Source organism: Artibeus jamaicensis, unplaced genomic scaffold (genome assembly GCF_021234435.1).
Source record: "Artibeus jamaicensis isolate MK-2021 breed Jamaican fruit bat unplaced genomic scaffold, CSHL_Jam_final scaffold_537, whole genome shotgun sequence".
NCBI classification, from domain to species: Eukaryota; Metazoa; Chordata; class Mammalia; order Chiroptera; family Phyllostomidae; genus Artibeus; species Artibeus jamaicensis.
Genome location: NW_026522047.1, coordinates 7,903,429 through 7,927,646, shown reverse-complemented (window position 1 = coordinate 7,927,646; position 24,218 = coordinate 7,903,429). Strand labels below are relative to the sequence as shown.

The following is a 24,218-nucleotide window of genomic DNA, read 5'->3' as shown; positions in this document are numbered from 1 at the left end:
GACATCACAAATGCATCTATGTAGTTCTATGTCACCTTATCACACATATAGTTTCGTATAAATTATACCTTTATCAGGATATGATTAAGTACATTTGTACTGCAGTATAAAAACTACATAGATTACAGTGTAATAGCTAATTGTAATACTAACTTTGAAGGAGACAGTTTTAGAAACTAATTTCTTGTTTATTTGACTTATTATATAGCTTTAATATTGAATTCTTGATCAGTCTTCAATCTACTTTCTTTGAAACACAAGATTTTCATCAGCCACTGTTCTTAGAAATAATCACAAGGCCCTAACATTTATTTGATTGCTAATTCACAGAGCCAGAGGCTACTTTCTGCTCTCACTGCTCTTCTCCATTTTCCCCTTTCAAAAATCAAGCCAACTGGCTACTTTCCACAGCTGGACTACGTATTTCCTGTTTTGATTTTGTACATTTCCAAATACTTCCTGAAAACCAAGACAATGCTCTGGCATGTATCAAAGGGTAGACATTTTAATAGAAGTTATAAAGGGGGACATTTTTTCAATAATTGTCTTAGCAGTGGTAAAAAGGAAGAAACCTCTGCCATAGAAATTAAGCAAAAAAAAAAAAAAAAAAAGAGAGAGAGAGAGAGAATCTCAGGAAAAAGGCAAGAAAGGACTCAGTTGCTTAAGGTTAGCACATACCTTACACCAAATAAAAAAAGAGGTTTCTAGTCCCAGCTCAACAGACAGGGGAAACATAAAGGACCTTGAACCTGCAAACTCCATGACAGCAGGGACTTTTTATTTTCCTCAACACTGTACACAAGTGACTAACACTGCTTGGCACTTCACGGGCACTCAAATATCTGTAAAGTAAATGAATGGATTGAATGAACATGATAGAAACTTAAGTCAAAAAGAATGTCTTCCAGTGAAAGTCATTTTTGTGTCATTTTTTTTTTGGTTGGGAATATTTAGAAAAATAGTGGGCTCCAGATTCAATGTTTTGCTGTATATAATACATAATACCCATTATTTAGGGCCTAGTTCAAGCCCAACTCTTCATAATGCCTCCCTTGCTTATGCCAACTTGCAACTCTCAAAATTCTTCACCCAGCTACTTTAAAGTACTATATTTTGCCATGTATAATGCATAGTTTTTTTGTTCAGATTTTTGAGGGAAAATAAGGAATGCACATTATACATGGGTAGTCCTAAATTCCACATCTATATAAATGTTTTTAATTCTGTAAAAAATATTTTATTTATTTTAAGAGAGAGAGGAAGGGAGGGAGAAAGAGGGAGAGAAACAATTGATGTGCAAGAAATACATCGAATGGTTGCCTCTCACATGCCCCCAACTGGGGATCTGGCCCACAGCTCAGGCATGTACCCTGACCAGGAATGGAGCCAGCAACCTTATGGTTCACAGACTGGCACTCAATTCACTGAGCCACACCGGCCAGGGCTTTAATTTCTTTATTTTTGCTTTTGCATTACAAGTGTAACTAGAAAGCAATAATGATATCTGTATGCAAAGTAATGCCCTGGAATACGATAATCAGTTTTGTTTCTAAATATAAACAAAAAATCAAATCAAAAAATTAAAGTGAAAGATTTTTCCCGAAAATTTAAGCCCAAAACATGGGTGCACATTATACACAGGAGCACATTAAACATGGCAAAACACAGTAATTTTGTTTTATTGTAAAATATATAAAACATGTGTACAGTATACAAATTAATACTGTGCACACTACTTGTCACCTTCATCTAGATTAACAGAATACTGCAAATGCCTTAGAAGCTTCTTGTTTGCACCTGTCTGGTGACATTCTCCTCCTCTCCAGAGCTACCATTATACTGACTTCAGTGAATATTATTCTCTGTTACTCATAAAATGAAAAAGTCTCACTATATTAAAAGTTCATGAATGGTGCAGCAGGAACTCACATGCCACTGTTAGTGGTAAATTAAATTGTGTATCTTTATACATATACATGTAGAAATGGAACTTATGTTTCCTAGAATGCATAAATGATCAAATTCAATAAATAATATTAACCTGTTTTAAAAGATGATTGTATCCATTTAAGCAGTGGAACCTGTGGAGCAGATTCCTGGAGTCCTTGGAGTCCTTGGACGAAGGCTAAGCCACACATACTTGCAGGGACAAGACCCCCTGAGACATACCCAAAAGTGGCTGCTATGGGGCTGAGCTGAAACACACTAAAAGTCCAACAGGTTTGCAAGATGGAGCATACAGACCCAGAATGCAATAGAAGCCCCTTGTTAACGAATCGTTGACACCCAGATGGGATTTAAAAATTAGGCCATGCTACGGAATAAGGCCCTCGCCCTATAGTAAGACACACTCTATATTCCCTAGCAAAGACTAACACAAAACCTGACAAGATGTTGAGAGGGACAGAGTCTTTTAGTTTCCAAAAGTCTTTACAATGCTTAAAGTTGGTTCTTTTGGTCCAGAATTGCACTTAATGGAGATTGTACATGGGCTGACTCCTGGTCAGGAATAGGCCCCAGTTTTGCCAAAAGGGTTCTCAATTTGGCGTTCTTCTCTGGTGGGGTGAGAGGAAATTTAGGGTACTCTCCTCTTGGGGTACATCCAAGTCAGTTGGATGTCACTGTCTCTGTCTGCCAGGTGGTGATGCAGCACCTCCTAGTGAATTTGTACACCATTTTCAGCTATGTACCAAAGACTTCACACAAGTTCCTCTCACCATCTGCATCTATAACAGACAAGGACCTGCCTACATTTGTAAGGGGGATGGATGCAGCAGGAGACAGCGACATGGTCAGCAAAGTCAGAGTGGATTAAAAGTCCTCAGGTCTTCCAGGGCTCAAGGGCTCCACAAACTCCAAAACACTGTCCAGGTCAAGGCAAAAGATAAAGAGCCCACCTCCCCACCTCCAGTGTAGCCTCTCAACAATGTGCCTGCATGTGGCCCAGATCATCCAGTCATGCTACACGAGCTTCACTGTATAATACACAGCCAGTAAAGCCAAGGAGATCTGACACTGAAACCACAGGCAGTAACTTCACAGAACACTCCAAGAAGTACTGGACAAAAGGTGTATACTACACAAGAGCAGATGCTATGAGCCTGAAAATGAGATTGAGTGCCTGACCAACGTAATTCAAAAGAACCCAAGTTGAAATGCTAGGGCAGAAAAGCCTGACTGAGCACATCTGGGTTTCCACATAAGCAATTTGGATAGAGTATAATAACTAAGGAACTGGTTATAGTGGTTTCTCTCTCTCGTTCTGCAGATTCACGCTAAAATTTCTACTTGTGGAAAGGTGCCAGGAGAGAGAGATTGGGCAGTTCCTGAGCCTATAAGCCCAGAGGCAAGCCAGGAACATCAGTGACAAGATGCAGAGGCCCAGCATCTCTGGGATGGAAAAGTCTTATCTGTATATTCTGTAAATAAAGCCTTCAACACTGTACTGGTTCGCAACATCCCTCCAAGGAGACCACTGGACAGAATGACAAATAACTAGATACAAAATAAACAAAGACAGGCTAGACCTACCTTGACTTTAGCCCAAGGAGCAACAACCCTGCAGCGCCTACAAGTGTGTAAGTCAGCTTCAACATGCTGCTTCTTGTTCCACGCATCCCCATTCATGCTACACTGTTTTTAGTATTGTTATGACACGTGCCATATAGGACAATGTATTAAACAAACACGGGTAACAATGATTAGAAACACGATACTGTTAACATATTAGAACCCCTGTGTCCTACTCCCTCTCCACAAAAACAACCCTAAAGCTGACTTGTGATAATTATTTCTGGTTTTTCTTTGTATTACCTTCTATGTATGCATACAGTTCTGAAAAACACTTTGATCTGACCTGTTAAGCTTTATGGAATCATACTCTGTATGTAACCTTATTTAACTTCTTGCACTCTGCATTCTTTTCTGGATTCATGAATAAAAGATGTGTATAGCTGTCATTCGTTTTCACTAGTATAGTTTATCCCATTGTTTACTGTACCACAACATATCCGGCCACCTGCCGAAGGGCATTTTGGTTATTTCCAATTTGTGAAATAATGAACAATTCTGTTATACTGTTATATATTTTCTTTTTAATTTCTTTTTTATTTCTTAAATTTTTTTATTGTTGTTCGATGTTATATTTCTGATGAACACCTTTAAGTGCCTCTAGGATAGTGCTGTCAAATACACATATAATGAGAAGCACAATTTTAAATTTTCCAGTAGCTACAACTAAAAAATTTTAAAAAGATGAAATGTTATTATTTCATTTAACCAAATATGTTATTTCCACATATAATCATTATAAAAATCATTGGGATATTTTATATTTTTTCTTATGAAGTCTAAAATCCATAGTGCACAATAGAGCACATTTCATTTTAGACTAGGCACATTTTGAGGATACAATAACCACATGTGGTTAACAGCTATCATATTTGAACAATGCAACTCAACAACATGTTCCTGAGCAGAGATGGTGAGCACGGTATGGTTTTACATGTTTTATCCCCACACCAGTTAACAAAGTTATTGTTCCAAATACTCTCCAAGACTTCTGTCTGATGTTTTATAGCCTTGCTAATGTAGGTTTTATAAAATATTTCATTAAAACTATTAATTTGCACCTTCTTGATTAATGTTAAATACCTTTCTGTGATTTCAATAATTTGGGTTTCTGCTTTTGTAAAATGCTTGTTTGTAGCCTATGACAAGTTTTTCTTTTTTTAATGAATCTCTCATTAATTTGTACTTCTTTATATACATATTAGGGTTACAACACCTATCAAATCACTAACAGAAACCATATTTTCTGCACTTTGTGGACTGTATATCCACTTTTTTATTAATGTTTAATGAAAAATACTTTGTGGTGCCTTTTTAATCTTGCCCTTTAAAACTGTGCTGTTGATGTCCACTTACAAAAACATTCCCAATTCTAAGATCATGAAGATCTTTAACTGTTATCCCTTGACACTACAAGGCAGAGGCCTATAATTTTGTCTTTTCCCTACACAACTTTTCCAGCACCATGTATTCAATATTAAAAATCAGATCTTGTCTTTGATCGGGCAATTCCACCTGTTATTTACCAAGTGTGCATATATACATACAACTGTTTCTGGATTTCCTATACCATTTCTATGATCGATCTTATACCTTTCATCTGCTAAAAAAAGTTGTTGTGCTTTTAAGAATGGGATGAGTATCTTGTCCCATACATTACCATATAAATTTTAGAAATCAGCTTATCAAATTCTTAAAACATATCTGTTGAAATACTTACTGGAATTTGAGTTTTTAATCAATTTGAGGAAAATTACCCTCTTTATCACATGTTTTTATATTTCTCTCCCTATATGTCTTCACTAACACCTTTCAAATATTATAATACTCTCCTTAAAGTCGGCTATAACCTTTTAAAGATCTGCCCTACACTAGGCGGAAGTGCCTCTCAAATATGTACAGACCCCAATTCCTATAACTGTGATTATATCAGATACATGGCATAAAATGACTTTGCAGATTTAAATATCTCTAACAAGTGACCCTAAGATAGGGATATTACTGTGGATATGCAGAGAACTTTCTCCAACCCCAGGCATGAGATGCAGAAGAAAATGTCAGAGATGCAAAGTGGGGCTCTTTCATCCATTGTTGCTGGTTTAAAGACTGCAATTTGACCAAGAATGCAGGTGGCCTAAGAGAGCTAAGAGGCTCCAGACAACCATAAAGAAAATGAGACCTCAACTCTACCAGTAGCCATAAAAAACTGAATTCTGCAAACCACATGAATGAACTTGGAAGTGATTTTCATGTAAAACCTACAGTAATAGCCAAGACATGAACAACCGAATGTCAGTCTTATAAATCTAGAGTAGAGAAACCAGCTGAGCTTACCTGGACTACATATCTACAAAAATTAATAATAAATGTGTTGTTTTAAGATACCAAATCTGTGTTAATTTCTTATGGCAGCCATAGAAAATACATAGATTTTTCTATTGTTTTGTTAGAAAATAAGATCTTAAAAGTTACTATTTCCAACTAACTCCTGCTAAGTAGACATTTTCTTAATTTAAAATAATTATCTAGAAAACTTATTAAGCACTTAATAATTTAATCAGTCACCTACAAGATACTTTTGGGTTTTCTGTTTATGTAAGCTTTTACTTCTTCCTTTCAAGCTCATGTTTTTTTGTTTGTTTGCATTACTGGTCTAACAAAGATATGCAACATATTTGATAGATTTGACAGTGATTACAAGATTAGCTTCAACATTTTACCATTCAGAATGTCTTGTTTGTTTTGTATGGGATTTTGCAGAAACACTTTGGGAGGCTAACCATATTCACTTTTATACCTATGTTACTAAAATCTCATGTATGAATGTTGACTTTATCCAATGAATTTTCTGCATTTATTAAAGTGATCATAATTGTATTGACTGATTTTTAAAAATCTTTATGGGTACCTTAGATGGTCAGCAATCTGAAAAGATGGAGGATTTGTACCCTAACAGACTCTTTGTATTGACTGATTTTTCTAATGCACAACTTGCATTATTGAAATAAAAATGTGGTTACCCATTTAAAAAAAAATGCAGCGCTGATCTGTTTGCTAATTATGTTTCACAACATTATACGTAGGATTACCTGTAATGCTTGATTCTCATTTAACAGTATATTCTCATGAACTGCACATTCATGTTCTTTTATCAGTATAAAGGTTATATTCTTCTCATAAAATTAGTATTCCCTATTCCCCCCCACTCATTCAATAACTATTTTATTTTTTAAATATATTTTATTGATTATGCCATTACAGTTGTCCTATTTCCCTTTCCTCCCCTCCAACCTGCACCCCCCCACAATTCCCCCCTTTTACTTTATGACCACGTGTCTCAAGTTCTTTAGCTTCTGTATTTCCCATACTATTCTTGCCCTCCCCCCTGTCTATTTTCTACCTACCGTCTATGCTACTTATTCTCTGCACCTTCTCCTCCCTTCTCCTCCCACTCCCGTGTTGCTAACCCTCCATGTGATCTCCATTTCTATGGTTCTGCTCCTGATCTAGCTGTCCTATTAGTTTGCTTTTGTTTTAGGTGTAGTTCTTAATAACTGTGAGTTTGCTGTCCTTTCACTGTTCATCTTTTTTATCTTCTTTTTCTTAGATAGGTCCCTTTAACATTTCATATGATAAGGGCTTGGTGATGATGAACACCTTGAACTTGACCTTATCTGAGAAGCGCTTTATCTGCCCTTCCATTCTAAATGAAAGCTTTGCTGGATAGAGCAATCTTGGATGTAGGTCTTTGGATTCAAGACTTGGAATACTTCTTTCCAGCCCCTTCTTGCCTGTAAGGTCTCTTTTGAGAAATCTGCTGACAGTTTGCTGGGCACTCCTTTGTAGGTGACTATCCCCTTATCTCTTGCTGCTTCTAGGATTCTCTCCTTCATTTTAATCTTGGCTAATGTAATTATGATGTACGTTGGTGTGTTCCTTCTTGGGTCCAACTTCTTCAGGACTCTCTGAGCTTCCTGAACTTCCTGGAAGTCTATTTCCTTTGCCAGATTGGGGAAGTTCTCCTTTATTATTTGTTCAAATAAGGTTTCCACTGGTGGCTGTTCCTCTTCCCCTTCTGGTACGCCTATAATTCGGATGTTGGAGCGTTTAAAAATGTCCTGGAGGTTCCTAAGCCTCTCATTTTTTTTTGAATTCTTGTTTCTTCATATTTTTCTGTTTGGTCATTTTTTTCTTCCTTCTGGTCCACTCCCTTGATTTGAGGCCCAGTTTCCTTTCCATCACTATTGTTTTCCCGTGCATTTTTCTTCATTTCACTTAGTGTAGCCTTCATTTTTTCATCTAGTTTGTGACTAAAATCAGCCAGTTCTGTGAGCATTCTGATCACCAGTGTTTTGAACTGTGCATCTGATAGGTTGGCTATCTCTTGGTAGCTTAGATTTATTGGCTCTGGGACTTTGAGCTCTTTTTCTGCTTAAGCCATAATGTTTTGGTCAGGTCTCACCTATTATGTATGAGGGACAGAGCCTTAAGTGTTCACCAGGGTGGGGCAACCCAGGTCGCTGGGTCATGACACTGTATGTGGGGATGGGATCAGAGAGGGGCCAATGACATTTATTCTACTCTCTCTTGGATTTAGGTACCCTGTGCTGCTTCCCGCAAACAAATTGGGCCCTTCTGGTGCTGGTTCCCAGGTGTGTGGGCCTGTGCACCCTTCAGGACCCTATGGGTCTCTCCAACAAACTCTCTGTGAGCCTGGGAGCTTCCCATGGTACCTCGACCCCGAAAGTCTTTCCAATTGGTGCTTTTAGGCTTCAATTCCCATCGCTGGAACCCTGGCCTGCATAGTCTGTCTCACTGCCTCCTCCTTTGCCTGGTTTATCTGCGAGTGAACGTGTGACTGTGGTCAGCCAGCCGCCCTGTGCCCTCACTGGGTCCACCTGCTGCCACCCCACACCTGGGATCCGCCAACTGCCATCTGCACTCCTGGGTCTGTCAGCCAATTTTTCCTGCACGATCCCACTCTGCCAGCCACTGACTCCATCCCTCTTACTGGTCTGGCTGAATGGTTCCTTATTGTTGGACTTCTGTACAGTTCAATTGTCTGTGTTTTGGTTGCATTTTTGTTACTAAAACTTCGTCGTCTTTAAATTTGGTTGTGCAAGGAGGCACAGTGTTTTCACCTATGCCTAAATCTTGGTCGGAAGTCTTCAGTAACTATTTTAGTCCTTACTATTAGCTCTATTCACTGGAAATATTGGCTAGATTTATTCCAACTTTTAGAACTTGCTAATAAAGCCAAGTTATTTTCAGGCTTAGAGATTTTAAAAATTTGTTTAGGGCAACTGTTTACCAGTTTTTACAGTTATATATGTCTAGAAAATTTCCTATGTAAATGTTCAAATTATTGGTCTAAACTACCTTTTAAAATTGTATGATCAGTAACTGCATCCTATCTTCAGTGCAGCAATTATATGTATATTTTCCTCTTTTTTCTCCTAAATATTAGTACTTTCAATGAATCGGGTGTTGGCATGATTAATCCTGTATTGTATTAACTCTAATTAATTAAGTTCTGCTTTTTATTATTTCCTTTGACTTCTTGGGGAAGTTTCTATAGCTCCCTGAAAGCTGTAACAGACTCTATTATTGTTCACAGCCTGCATCCCTTGGGTTACCGGATTATGAACACCCACCCACTGTAATTACCTTTCATGCCTTTTGAGCATATACTACCTCCCCAGCACACAGGCATAACCATATGATTTGCTTTTAGCCAATGGAATGTGATCAAATGCACATAAAAAACATCCAAGCAGCACCTCTGAATACAATTCTGCACTTCAGCTCAGCCCCTTGTTCATCGCCTCTGCTGTGTGAATGAATGAATAAGTGCTGTATAGGGGCTGGTCTTTCAGTATGATTCTCTAAAATGATTTCTCATTTCCCTAAAATGAGAAAACAGAAACACACACACACACACAAACTCACTCTCTCTCTCTCTCTCTAATGTAACCCAGCCACTGTGGCTTATATTTCTCAAATAATGTGAGAAATTTTGGTTTAAACTTTTGAGATTTCAGGAAAAAATTTTATACAGCAAAGGTAATAATTGGGGATTGACTTATTTCAAGTGTTTTTTCTAATACATTTTTGCACTTAAGCCTATATCTTTGGGTGTACCTCTTAAAATCAGTTATCATTCCACTTAGATTTTCTTATCTCCACTATGATTTCTTCTTTAGTGAGTTATTTAAAATATATCTTTGTTTTAAAACATAGTTTTATTACTTTGCTTTTCAATTTAAACAATACTATTCATGTGTTTTATGTAATATCATTGCTTTGAAGTTTGCTTTATAAACTACTCTACATCAAAGTACTATAGATATGCTCAAAAAGAACGTGTATTCTGTAGTTGTTAGAGTTGATTCTAAAAACAATTCTAATATTTTATTGTTTACTTAGATGCTAAATTAAATCACTCACTGAGACTGGATTTTTTTCTATCAATTTTGCTTCGTACATTTGAATACCTGATGTTAAGTACATTAAGTTTTAAGTTACGCTTTTCTGATGGAATTCTTCACTTGTAATCATTACAAAAGGACACTCTAGCACTAGTAATGCCTTTTGTCTTTTAGTCTACTTTGTGAGTTTGCTATGAACACTCATGCAATGGTCTCTTTTGGTTACTATATTTGGTAAGTACCTCAGTTGTCTTTTACAATTGATACTTTCAACTGATAAAAGTACATAATGTAAAATCCACCATTTTAATCACCTTTAAGTATACACTTCTGTAATGATAAAATGCATTCATTGTTGGGCAACAGATATCCCCAATTCTTCCATTCAGCAAAGCACTGTACCTATTATACAACACTCATTTCCCCCTCCCACCACCAACTACAGAATTCTGTTTCCATGAATTTGATTACTTTATTACTTTAAGTATAATCATACTGTATGTCTTTGTGTCTTGCTTGTCCTCAAAAGTCATCAATATGGCATATGACAAATTTCTTTCCTTTTTAAGGCTGAATAAACACTTGGTTATTCATTCATCTGATGACGAACATTTGTTTTCAATTTTTGCTGTTGTGAATACCACTATGAACATGGGCTTGTAAATCTCCAGTTTTCTGAGGAACTAGCATATTGTTTTCCATGGCAGCTATGCCATTTTATGCTCCCAACAATGAACAAGGGTACCATTTTCTCTACATCCTCTCCAACACTTATTTTTGAGGTTTTGATTTTTATTTTGAAAGCAGTCATTCTAATCATTATGAGATAACACCTCACTGGGACTTTGACTTACATTTCTCTACTGAGGAGTGATGTTAACCATATTTTCATGCGCTTATTGGTCATGTGTATATCACCTTTGGAGATATGTCTATTTGAGTCCTTTGCCCAGTTTTTTAAACAGTATTTTTGTGGAGTTGTTGGATTTCTTCACACACTGAAGTATATTAATCCTCTATTAGATGATATGCAAATACCTTCTATTCTATAGGCTGCATTTTCATTCTGTTGTGTCTGTTAGTACATGTTGAGTTTTAATTTGTCCATTTTTGTTTTATTACATGTGCACTTGGTGTCATGCCCTAGAAATCATTGCCAAATCAAGTCTTCAAGCTTCGCCCCTATGTTTTCTTCTAGCAGCTTTGTAACTTAAGCTCTTGGGTTTAAATCTTTACACTTTTTTACATGCAGATACCCAGTTTCCCCAACACCATTTGTTGAGAAGATTGTCCTTTCCATTGAATGGTCTTGGCACCCACACTGAATATCATTTGATCATATAAAGTCAATTAATGGGTTTATTTCTGGGCTCTCTATTCTATTCCCTTTATGTCTACCTTTCAGCCAGGACCAATGCTTTTATTACTTTTTTTAAGTATATTTTATTGATTACGCTATTACAGTTTTTGCAATCTTCCCTCTTTATCTCCCTTCCACCCAGCATCCCTGACCCTCAGCATTCCCCTCTCTTAATTCATGGATTGTACATATAAGTTCTTTGACTTCTCTGTTTCCTATCCCATCTTGACCTCTCCCCATCTATTTTATGCCTACCGGTTATGTTTATTCTCTATACCCCCCCCCCTTCATCTCCTCTCCCTCTCCCACTGAAAATTCTCCATGTGATGATGTCCATTTCTGATTCTGTTCCTGTTCTAGTTGTTTGCTTAGTATTTGTTTTCATCATTTTTTTTAGGTTCAATTGTTGACAGTTGTGAATTTGTTATCATTTTACTGTTTATAGTTTTGATCTTCTTTTTCTTAGTTAAGTCCCTTTAACATTTCATATAGTAAGGTTTTGATGATCAACTCCTTTAGCTTGACCTTGTCTGGAAAGCACTTTTTCTGCCCTTCCATTCTAAATGACAGCTTTGCTGGATAGAGTGATCTTGGATGTAGTGCCTTGCCTTTCATGACTTTAAATACTTCTTTGCAGCCCCTTCTTGCCTGTAATGTTTCTTTTGAGAAATCAGCTGATAGTACCATGGGAACTCCTTTGTAGGTAATGATCTCCTTTCCTCTTGCTGCTTTTAAGATTCTCTCATTGTCTTTAATCTTGGGTAACTTAATAATGATGTGCCTTGGGTGTGTTCCTCTTTGGGTCCAACTTCTCTGGGACTCCCTGAGCTTCCTGGACTTCCTGGAAGTCTATTTCCTTTGCCAGATTGGGGAAGTTCTCCTTTATTATTTTTTCAAATAGGTTTTCAATTTCTTGCTTTTCCTTTTCTCCTTCTGGCACCCTTATGATTTGGATGTTGGAACATTTAAAGTTGTCCCAGAGGTTCCTAAGCCTCTTCATTTTTTCTAATTCTTGTTTCTTCATTATGTTTCAGTTGGATGTTTATTTCTCCCTTTTGCTCCAAATTGTTGATTTGAGTCCTGGTTTCCTTCCTGTCACTGTTGGTTTCCTAAATATTTTGCTTTATTTCACTTTGGGTAGCCTTCATTTGTTCTTTCATTTTTCAACCAAGCTCAATCAGTTCTGTGAGCATCTTGACCACCAGTGTTCTGAATTCCACTTCAGATAGGTTGGCCATCTCCTCATTGCTTAGCTCTTTCTTGAGGAGCTTTGCTGTGTTCTTTCACTTGGGCCATATTTCTTTGTCTCATCTTACCTGTTAAGTTGTAAGGGGGCAAGGCCTTAGGTATTCTCCAGGGCAAGGCAACCATCTTTGCTGCATTGTGGCACTGTCTGTGGGGGAGGAGTCAGAGAGGAAACTGCGGCTCGTTTGCTGGGCTCTAGCCCTACTTTCCAACAAACTCTCACGTGAGACTGGGAGTTTTTCCCATTGTGGCAACACCCGCTGTAGTCCACAGTCTGCTGAGTCTCAGTTTCCTGTTCAGCCAGGCCCGCCTACACAGTGCCCAGCCTTGCCCTGGGTTCTTCCATCTGCCTGTCTCCTTCCTACCAGTCTGGTTGGTCTGGTTGACTATTTCTTTAATTCCCTGGTTGTCAGAGTTCCATGCAGTTTGATTTTTTGGTACTTCTGGTTGTTTATTGATTTCAGATTGGTTGTTATCCTTTTGGTTATTCGAGGAAGTGAAGGGTTTCTACCTATGCCTCCATCTTGGCCAGAACTCCTAATTACTGTTTTGTAATATATTTTAAAATCAGAAGCATGAGATTTCCAGCCTTATTTTTTTTCATTTTTTAAAATTTATTTAATTATTGTTCAAGTACAGTTTTCTGTTTCTTACTCCCATCCCAGCACCCGTGTTCCCACCTCCCTCCCATTTCCACCCCCCTTAATTGTTGTCCATGTGTCCTTTATACTAGTTCCTGTCCAACCTTATTCTTTTTTGTAAAGATTATTTTTGACTCTCAGGGTCCCATGAGATTACATATGAATTCTAGTATTGCTTTTCCTTTTTCTGCAAAAGATGATCGAGATTTTGGTAAAGGTTCCACTGAATCTGTAGATCACGTCTGTCAGTACTGACTTCCAATCCATGTACACTGAGTATCTTCCTTTACTTGTTTTTCTAAAAACAGCTTTATTGAGATATAATTCACATATGGTACAACTTACCACAGTGTACAATTCTATTGTTTTTAGAATACAGTTCTGTGACCATAATCACAGTCAATACTACATCTTCATTACTCCAAAAAGACACCCAGTACTCGTTAGCAATAACAACTAATTCCTCCTAACCCTCCCACCCCAGCCTCCCTTCCCAGGCAGCCTACCAACCCAATTACTATCTCTTCTAGTCATTTCATATGAACAAAATCATACAATACATGGTACTTTGTGACTGCTTTATTTAATGTGATGGGCTTCTTTTATTTAATGTAATGCCTTTCTAGTGTCACATACTTCATTGTATTGGTGGGAATGTGTAAATGTGGGAGGTCAACTGTATGCAGTGTCCTATGCCATTTTATAAAAGGGACTTGGACATCATGAATTTTGTGACTGCAGGGGTTCCTAGAACCAATCCCCTGCAGATACTGCAGGACTGGAGTTAAGGTTTACATGAACTTTCAACTGCATAGGGTCAACACTCCTAATCCCCAGAGTCGACTGTGTACTCATCCCAGTAGTTATAAAATGGTATCTCATGAAGTAATTTTCATTTTAATTGGTTTGTCTTCTGAGTTGTAAGATTTCTTTATATATTATAAATACAAGTCCTTTGATTTGAAAATATAAATTTTTTTAAATAGATGACTTTAAAGTAGTTTTAGTTTCACAGCAAAATCATGCAAAAAGCTACATATATACACTCGATACCCTCCCACACATACAACCTACCCACTACCAACATTCTTCTTCACCAAGTGTTACTTTTCTTACAATCAGTAAACCCACACTGGCATATCACCAAAAGTGCATGATTTACACAGGTTCCTCTCTTGGTGTTGTATACTGCATGGGTTCTGATATATGTAAAATGACACGTATCTACCATTATATAGCATACCATACTATATGCAGAGCAGTTTCACTGCCCTGAAACTCCTGTTCTGCCTATTCGTGTTTTCCTCCCCTCCACTCCTGGCCATCACTAATCTCTTTACTGTCCCCATAGTTTTCCATTTCCAGGATGTTGAAAAATTGAAATCATGCAGTACATATTAACAGCAGTTTTTTCAGAGTGGAAGCTTTCACTTTTACACATTTAAGGTTCCTCCCTGTCTTTTCTGGCTTGATAGCTCATTTCTCTTTAGCACTGCGTAATATTCCATTGTCTGGATACATCACAATTTATTTACCCATTCACCCGAAGAACATCTTGGTTGCTTCCAAGTTTGGGCAATTATGAATATAAAGCTTATACAAACATCCATCTGCAGGTTTTTATGTGGGCATGACTTTTGTGTTCCTTTGGGTAAGTATCAAGGTGGGTGACTATTAGATTATATAATAAAGAATATACTTAGTCTGGCAAGAAACTGCCAAACTGTCTTACAAAGTGACTCTACCATTTTGCATTCTCACCACGAATGAATGAAAGTTCCTGTTGCTCCACATCCTCACCAGTACTGGATGTTGTCATTATTCTAGATTTTGGTCATTCTGTGTATAGCAGTATTGTGTTTTAATTTGCATTTCCCTGATGACATATGCTACAGAACATTTTCTCGTGTGTGTAATTACCATCTGTGTTCAGGTCTTTGACCCATTCTTAATCAAGTTGTTTTGATATTGTAGAGTTTTATGAGTTCTTTGCATATTTTCCATAATAGTCTAACTAGATGTATCTTCTTGCCATTCATTATGAAGCTTTTCTTCTCATTCTTGACAATGTCCTTCACAGAACAGTTTCTGGTTTAATGAAATCCAACTTATCAGTTTCATGGATTGTGCTTTTGCTGTCATATCTATAACATCATCACCCAACCCAAGCTCATCTAGATCTTCTCCAAGATTATCTTTTAGGATTTTTATGGTTTTGCATTTTATATTTAGGTTTGTGAACCATTTTAAGTTAATATTTGTAAAAAAAAAAATTAAGGCGTGTGTAGAGATTCATTCTTCCCATGCGGATATCCAGCTGTTCCATCACCTTGTTGAAAAGACTATTTGCCTTTGCTCCTTGGCCGAAGATCAGTTTACTACATTTTTGGAGGCCTATTTCTAGGTATTTTGTCCCACTGATCTATTTGTCTATTCTTTCAACATCACACTGCCTTGATCACTATAGTTTCACAGTAACTCTTGAAGTTGGATAGTATTGGTCCTCGGGATGCTCTCCATCACTATTGAACTGGCTGTTCTGAGTCTTGTGCATCTCCATATAAATTTCAGAATCGGATGGTCATTATTCACAAAATTAATTCCTGAAATCTTGATAGGGACTACACTGAATCTATAGATCCAATTGGGGGGAACTGACAATACTGATCATTCCTAAATGAAATAGTTCTCATTTACTTAGTTCTTCTTTGATTTCTTTCAACAGTTAGAATATTCCTCATGTGAATTTTGTATGATTTTCTTGGATTTATACCTATTTAATTCCTCAGGGTGGTAATGTAAATTGTTTTTACCGTCCTTTCACTGTCTCCGTGATGCACAAAATTTAAAAGTTTTGATTATATTCAATTTATGTATTTTTTATTTCGTTGCTTTTGCTATGTTGCCATAAGAAACCACCGTCAAATGTTTTCTTGTAAAGAGTTCATATGCTTTTGCTTTTATATTTAGGTGTTAACTAATTTTATTGTCGTCACTATTACCGATGCCTCCCATTTCCCCCTGCTCTACCTAGCCCCTGCTCATCCCCCAGCCTTCGCACTATTGTCTATGTCCATGGGCTATGCAGAGGTGTTAACTTATTTTGAGTTAATTTTTGTACATGGTAAATTAGGGTAGCATCTAACTTATTCTTCAGCATGTGGATATATACTTGTCTGAAGACTATTTTTTCCTTATTGAGTGGTTTAGACACTTTTACTGAAAGCAAGTTGACCACAGACACATGGGTTTATTCTAGACTCTCAATTCTCTCCCATTGATCTGCATGTCTATCCTTATACTAGGTACTAGTATAATTTAAGGACCGTGTATAAATAAATGCTTCAACTTCGTCTTTTTCAAAAGTTTGGCTATTGTTAAGTCCTTTCTTGAATTTCCAAATGAATTTCAGATCAGCTTATTAATTTCTGCAAAGATGCCAGTTAGAATATTGATAGGTTACATCGAACTTGCAGATTAATTTTGGCTAGTACTTTATAGTATGTATTTTTCCAATATTTTTCTTTCAACCCTTTTGCTTCATTTAAAAAAAATGTGGCATATGTAAATAACATAACATGGCTGTATTTAATACACATTGACTATGTTTACTCATTCTTTTACTTAAATATTTGACTTTAAATCTACCACCTTATTTCTGGACTGAAGACCCTCTTTTCCTTTTTTCTTGTCTTATTCCATTTTTACTTTCTTCTAATTTTAAAGTTATTCCCTTTAATTTTATTTTTATATGGGTATCCTTCAAACAGCAACATAAAAACTTTAAAACCAATCAATCTTCTTTCCAGACTAAAGAGTACCTTTAAATACTACTCACTTATTGTTCTTATTTATAACTGTTAATGTTACATATAGTAAAACTCCAAGACTTAATTGTTGTTTAATGCAGTTAATATTTATTTAGATGTATTAATATATTTAACACTTCCTTTGCTTTTCCATCCATTCTGTACCTTTGGTGCCTAGAATGACTTTTATGCTCCCTTTGCAACTTCTGCTGGTTGCAGTTCCTCATACTTCACTGTCTAACTTGAAAGCTATTTTTTCAAGGCATACAATTTAGGTTGATATTTATTTTTCCTTGGTATATTAACACTATCCACTGTTGCACTAACTGTTTCCGGAAGGAAGTCAGTAGTTAGCTGGATTCCCACACTTTTTATTTATTTTTAGAGAGAGGGGAAGGGAGAGAGAATGAGGTAGAGAAACATCAATGTGTGGTTGTCTCTCATGGCCCCTACTGGGGACCTGGCCTGCAACCCAGGCATGTGCCCTGACTGGGAATCAAACTGGTGATCCTTCAGTTTGCAGGCCAACACTCAACCTACTGAGCCACACCAGACAGGGCTGCCCACTCTTTTTTTTACCCAGCTGTTCTATTCTGATACCTCCCCTCAGTTCAGAAAAGGGCCTAGATATTACCTCTTAAAATACTGACTCTGCCCCATTTTCTTCCTCCTTTTCTTCTAAAATTCCGATTAAATATCCATCTTAGGCCACGTTTATCACTCAATCTCTCTCATTTCATCCTTGCTTTTTACCTTTTTTCCAACAACAAAAAGCTTTATATTAACACCCACTATGTTAAATTATACACTGTGATTTGAAATATACCAAAGACTGTCTATACTATCATTCCATACCCTTTTTCGTATATTCTACTTCTGCTATTCTGTGCTTGATTTCTGAAGTTTCTTGTAAACTGTCTTGTAAGCTGTTCACTTTTCTTATAAAAATTATTTGAATAAATTCTTTTAGGTCTAGAATAAAGGTGAATGTCTTCACAAAGAAACTACATTTGCTTCTGATAGGATTCTGGGAAATTCATGGGCCAGAACCATCCCATTAAATTTACGACTAGTATTTACTTTCATAAAATAGAAGATCCCCCAATTTTTTTAAGTTTCAGAAAACATAAGAAAAAAAAACCCACCAAAAACCACATAAGCAGTAACATACAATCAAGCCATGGTATCAGCAGAAAGATGCTGGCCAGAAACAATTACCTTTATGGCTGTGTGTGTGTTTTCATTTTCTTCCATCCACAGATCCTGTTCATAATAATATAATCCATCATTGATAACTCTAGCAAGTTCAGACGTAATTTTTGCCCAAGACATGTGGTTGCCTGCGAGATCTCCTCCAGAATGTTTTCTCAAATAAGGTGGTGTCTGAGTTACAATCAAAATCTTGTTTAAATCCTGGTCATCGATTTCATAATCTGAATCATTATCAGACCAATCAGTAAATGTGTTTTTTCGTCCTTCTATTTTTTCCATCTCATCATCAAATAAAAAATCAAGTTCTTCTTGTTCTTGTTCATCTGGGGAGTGTAGTTGATTTGATGACTCTTCAGGTAGAGATGCTGATTCCTAAAGTAAAAAATTGGTATTTATATAAAAATTTGTTGGGAACTTCCCCGCCCAGTTTCTGAAGCTGTAACCCTAACCCCCCCATGGCTAAAGCTGAGTAAAAGACCTTGGGACCATAAGCCACTAAGGAGACAAAGCTTATCTCCCTGGCAGGGGCCCTGCTTCTGCCCCCTCTTCACCCTGCTTGGTCCTGGGCAGATGACTGGTTAGCCAATGACGGATAAGATTCCTCAAGATAGGGAGGACCTAAGATAGTCATGGTTGGGAAGGGCCATCAGGGAAGGACTTGGGTGGGGGACTATAGAAAAAAGCGGTGACGGACCCTCACCCCTCGGCTTAAACAGAGTCTGAGTCTTCATTCTGTCTGTAGAAAGTTTCCTAATCTCTTGGCTGCCTTACTTCCCCTGCCTGACTTAAGCCTAAAACAATGCCAGAGGGTGGTACAGCCCAGGGCAGAAACGGGCAGTTCCCCCAGGCCATCAGGCCTAAGAAAGAATGCATAATCTAGTGAAACTTGCTTTCCTAAGAATGTCCTCAATTTTCTGATAAGGGTCCAAGCATAAAATAAAGTTTGTTTCCCATAGTTTTATCACCCTTTAGCTATCTGACCCTGACTCAGAATAAGCCCTCACAGTTCTTCGAATGTTATTATTTGATCATTACTGCTTGACAATGACTGATGAGCTTTACCTGTAATTCCTGTGCAAATTGAATCCAATAAAAGTCCAATGAGGAACAGGCTCAAGGCCCTTCTCCTTTGAGAGACTGGCTACCTTTCCTCCCCAAGCAGATCATGTCGTGGTACACTTATTCTCATCCCCACTCCTGACAAAAAATTTTCTATCACTTTTAAGATAAATGTCACATAACAATGTTGCAAGTAATATAAAGCTTGTGTGCTCAGACTAGTTTAGCAGCCAAACTGCAAAAGAAAATCAGCTAGTGTTCTTCTGAACCAGTAAATGTGAAGCACCATACTTTGCCATGTACGATACCCTCCTGTGTATAATGGGCATCCACGTTTTGTGCTCATTATACGTGGCATTAGTTATGTGGATGGTATGTAATCATTATACCCATGTACAATGTACATCTTTATTTTTCCCTCAAAGAGATTGGGCAAAAAATGCACACTATACATGGCAAAATATGGTAACTGATAAATACTTAAGAAAAAAAGGTTGAGCAAAGAATTAAAGACTCCATTAGAGTTAGAATGGTCCTAATGTTATTAACTTATTATTAAAGATGAAGCATTATTTTTCAAAGAAATGCTTAAATGTGAAGATTTTGAATATGGAGTGAAAATGTAGCTCTCAGAGTAAGTGAAATATGGTACAAATTTTTGTCACCGAGTACAGGATACCATTCTCCCTCCCCAGTTACACAGGTTTGCCATGACAAATATAAAAATTTATCAGATCTTTAGAAAATTTTGTTTGGAATAGCTTCGTTAGGCTTTTAAAATTCCCTCAAGGAAAAATAAACATTTGTGTATGCTACATTTAACTATCATTGTAAATTAAAGTTATCTTTGATCAAGATTTCTCAAACTTAGCACTACTGACATGTTGGAGTTGATAACTGTGTGTGTTAATAGGATGTTTAACAGCTTCCCTGGCCTCCGCTCACAAGATGTAGTAGCACTCCCCTAGTATGAGCCTGGAGACCACCAACAATATTTCCAGACAGTTACCAAATGCACCCTGGTGAGGCAAAGTACCAACGTCTCCCAGCCTGTCAGAGGAGAACCACTCCTAAGTCCTGTGTGCCTCTCTTCTTCATGCTTTGATCTTAGGGAAAAAGAGCCCTGTTCATAATGATCTTCAATATGAGATAGTCTTCATCTTTTCCACATCTACGCCCCATTATTTTTAGTAAGCTTCTCCTCACACAAGTTATTTTCAGTATTTGAGTGGCACTGTTTACAGGTTTATTTCTAGTAAACTTTTTACGTTAAGATAAAAGTACATTCGCATACAGTTATAAGAATAGTGATCTCGTGTATTCATTAGCCAGTTTCCCCCAATCTTGCAAATTACTAGGATGCCCAACCTGCCCCATGTGGCTCAGGATGGCTATGAATGAGAATGAACACAAAATGGTAAATTTACTCAAAACGTTTTGAGTTTTTTTTGTGATTACGTATCACAATGTACTTAATGTGTGGCCCAGAGACATAAAAGGGTTGGACACCCTGCCAGGACAGTACAGTATCACAAACAGGATGCACATTGATATATAACCCATCAGTCTTACTCAGATTCTCCTAGTTTTACTTGTACTCATTTGTGTTTGTGGTTTTTATCACCTTTGAGAGTTTGTGTATCCAACCACCAAAAATACAGTTCTAACCACCAGGATCTCATTTATTGTTTCCTAACCAGAACCATCTTACTTTCTCATGTGCCACCAAGAAATTAATTCTCTTTCGCTATCTTATTGTACATCATCAAAACATGTAAAACCTGATGTTCACCCTTTACAAAGTTATTTGTACAAGAACTTCACAAATCCACATAATTTACAAAGTTATGAATAACATAACAACGTTAAAGATCCAAAATTTAGATTGTCACCTTTTAAGAAACTGAATTATTGAAATTTAAATTACTCACATGTAGAAAGGTCAAGTCTCATCCAGAAAAGTTATTTAAAAGTTTACACCATATTACTAATATTTAGCTACTGAGTAAAACACAAGTTTTTACTGAAAGCCAATAGTTCTAATTTTTACAATTTCTAAAAACTATTCCTAATTTTTTATATGTACCTGACAAAACACTCCACTAGAATTTATCATACTTCACTTGGTTTATGACAACTGACCTTCAATGTCACTGGGGATGGACGATGCCTTTTTTTTACTTCTATCCAAGGTTCTGAGTCCAAGTCAGGCAAACTGGTAGACAAAACTCTAGATATTGCTTGAAGATTACTTGTTTCAGTATTTTTCTTTGGGTTCAGTGGACTTCCAATTCTTGGAGAATTGGGAGCAGACTCTAAAATTTTAAGTTAGTTCTATAGTTAAAATAATAGTTTTATTACTTATAAAACATTTCATTTTTTCCTTGGGCTTGATTTTTTTCACAAAACATAAATCAATTTCAATTATAACTTTCCCAGTGATTTTCAAACCTAAAGACCATGTAAGATATATTCACGTGAAACCAATGAAAAACAACTGCAATGTCATCAACCTTTACAAAGACCATAGTCATTAAAATTCAAGAACATCAATGAAAGTTGCTAATTATGACAATACATCTATTTGGCAGTCAATTCTCAAAATGTATGACATACAATGGAATTATAAAACTTTAAGTGCTTTTAAGCCAGTTAAACAACCTGCCTAGTTTATTCCTGGCAAAAATCAGTCTTTCACTGTGTTTGCTAGGATGTATATTAAGGCAGCCATTACTCTTATTCTTCACATTTCCTTTGCTTAACAAGGTTTATCTGAATGCAGAGAATCCACTTAGCCCATACTAAATAAAGAGTAGAATGTCCTATCATTAAAGTGTACTGCCTTGGCAATAATGTTTAAAACATTTTAAAACTGTTGGAATTAAAAATGCCTTTTTCCACACTATCTTTGTTTTTAATCAAAGTAATTATACACTCGTAAGTAAAATCCAAACTGATTCCTTTATAAATTTCTTTTTCAAAAGTCAAAGAATATTTACATTATAATACAATACAGACTTGCTTTGGACAAAAAGTATGTAAAAAACAAATGCATATTGTAGAATTCAAAACATTATTTACTCAATCCAATTCCTTAGACATTTTACAAAGCTGTGTATATTACATAAAGAAAACTGATGTAAATGAACAACAATTTTCATTTTATTTAGTAAATGAAAATGCAAAAGGCACTCCATGAACCTGGGTTTGAGGAGAATATTCCAAAATTTTTTCATTTACTACATCCTAGAATCATACAAATTTATCTTCTCCATGAACACATAGTTAGATCCAGAACTCTATTACTAGATTACTATTACTTGAAAAAGAATGTATTATTGCTCTCACTAGTGTTGCTCAGCAGGTTGGACATCATCATCCCACAGCCCAAAGGGTCTTGCCAGTTTGATTCCCGATCAGGACACATGCCTGAATTATGGGCTATGTCCCCAACTGGGGAAGTGCTGACGGAGGGCGAGAGGCAACTGATAGATGTTTCTCTTACATCTCTCTTTCCCACTCCCTTCCCCTTCTCTAAAAATGGATAAATAAAATCTTTTAAAAAAATATATTGTTTCATAATAAAGGCTCTAAACTGCACTGTCCAATAGTAGCTGCTAGCCACATGGAGCTTCTGAGCACTTGAAATGCGACTAGTCCTCAGGATAAGTATAAATTACATACCAGATTTCAGACATGGTACAAAAAGGTAAAATAAAACCATAATTTTTATACTACTGTTAAAGTAATATTTAGGTGCATTAAAATGTTTAAAATATTCAAATTTTTCGTAATTTTTAAAGGCTATTAAAATTATTAGGATTACATGTGTGGCAAACATTATATTTTTGCTGAACATTGCTACTCTATAATTTCCTTAATTAATGGTACATGTATCATCATTTGATCCACTAAATTAGGATGAATGAAATACTAGTTTTGGATTAGTATTATTAAAGTTACAGAGGGGCCCTGGCCGGGTAGCTCAGCTGCTTGGAGCATTGTCCCAATACACCAAGGTCCCAATATGCCAACACCCCAGTCAGGGCACCTGTAAGAATCAACCAAAGAATGCATAAATGAATGGAACAAGAAATTCACATTTCTCTCTCCCCCCACTAAAATCAATAAAAAAAAATTGGCCCTGGCTGGTGTAGCTCAGTGGATTGAGCGCGGGCCTGCGAACCAAACAACTGCAGTTCGATTCCCAGTTAGGGCACATGCCAGGGTTGCAGGCCAGTTCCCAGCAGGGGATGCACGAGAGGCAACCATACATTGGTATTTCTCTCCCTCTCTCCTTCCCTTCCCCTCTAAAGATAAATAAAATCTTCTTTTTAAAAAATAAACAATAAAAAAGTTGAAGTCATCGAGAGCTCTATTTTTAATACTATAGGTCATCTATGTGCATGCAGGGAATAAAGTTTTACAAGTAGACTCGGGCCCTGGCTGGCATGGCTTAGTGGACTGAGTGCCAGACCTCAAAGCAAAGGGTGGCCAGTTTGATCCCCAGTCAGGGCTCATGCCTGGATTGCAGGCCAGGTCCCTAGTAGTGGGCGCACAAGAGACAACCACATATTGATGTTTCTCTCCCTCTCTCTCTCCCTTTCCCTCTCCTAAAGAATAAACAAAATCTTAAAAAAATAAAATTAGCCCTGGCTGGTGTGGCTCAGTGGATTGAGTGCAGGCCTGTGAACCAGAGGATCTCGGTTCAATTCCCAGTCAGGGCATATGCCTGGGTTGCAAGCCAGTTCCCTGCAAGCCAGTTCCCAGCAGGGGATGCACTAGAGGCAACCATACATTGATGTTTCTCTCCCTCTCTCTTTCCCCTCTAAAGATAAATGAATGAATGAATGAATGAATAAAATAAGATCATTTGACAACCAAAAAAATTAAA

At 37.0% G+C, this 24,218-nt stretch overlaps 1 protein-coding gene across 13 annotated transcripts in view; it reads right to left on the bottom strand.

Annotated features, from left to right (window-relative positions):
- The window catches only part of LARP1B (La ribonucleoprotein 1B), a 73,752-nt gene that overhangs the window by 24,360 nt on the left and 25,174 nt on the right, over window positions 1–24,218 (bottom strand). For 10 of the 13 annotated variants that reach the window (XM_053658186.1, XM_053658190.1, XM_053658188.1 and 7 more), the window contains exons 10-11: window positions 21,467–21,639; window positions 18,272–18,637 (exon numbers count right to left, since the gene is read on the bottom strand). In XM_053658186.1, the coding sequence (XP_053514161.1) occupies window positions 18,272–18,637; window positions 21,467–21,639 (539 nt within the window). Of the gene's footprint in view, window positions 1–736; window positions 843–892; window positions 2,206–18,271; window positions 18,638–21,466; window positions 21,640–24,218 lie in introns of those variants that run through there. The other 3 variants (XM_053658197.1, XM_053658196.1, XR_008390241.1) reach the window with 3 other exon arrangements.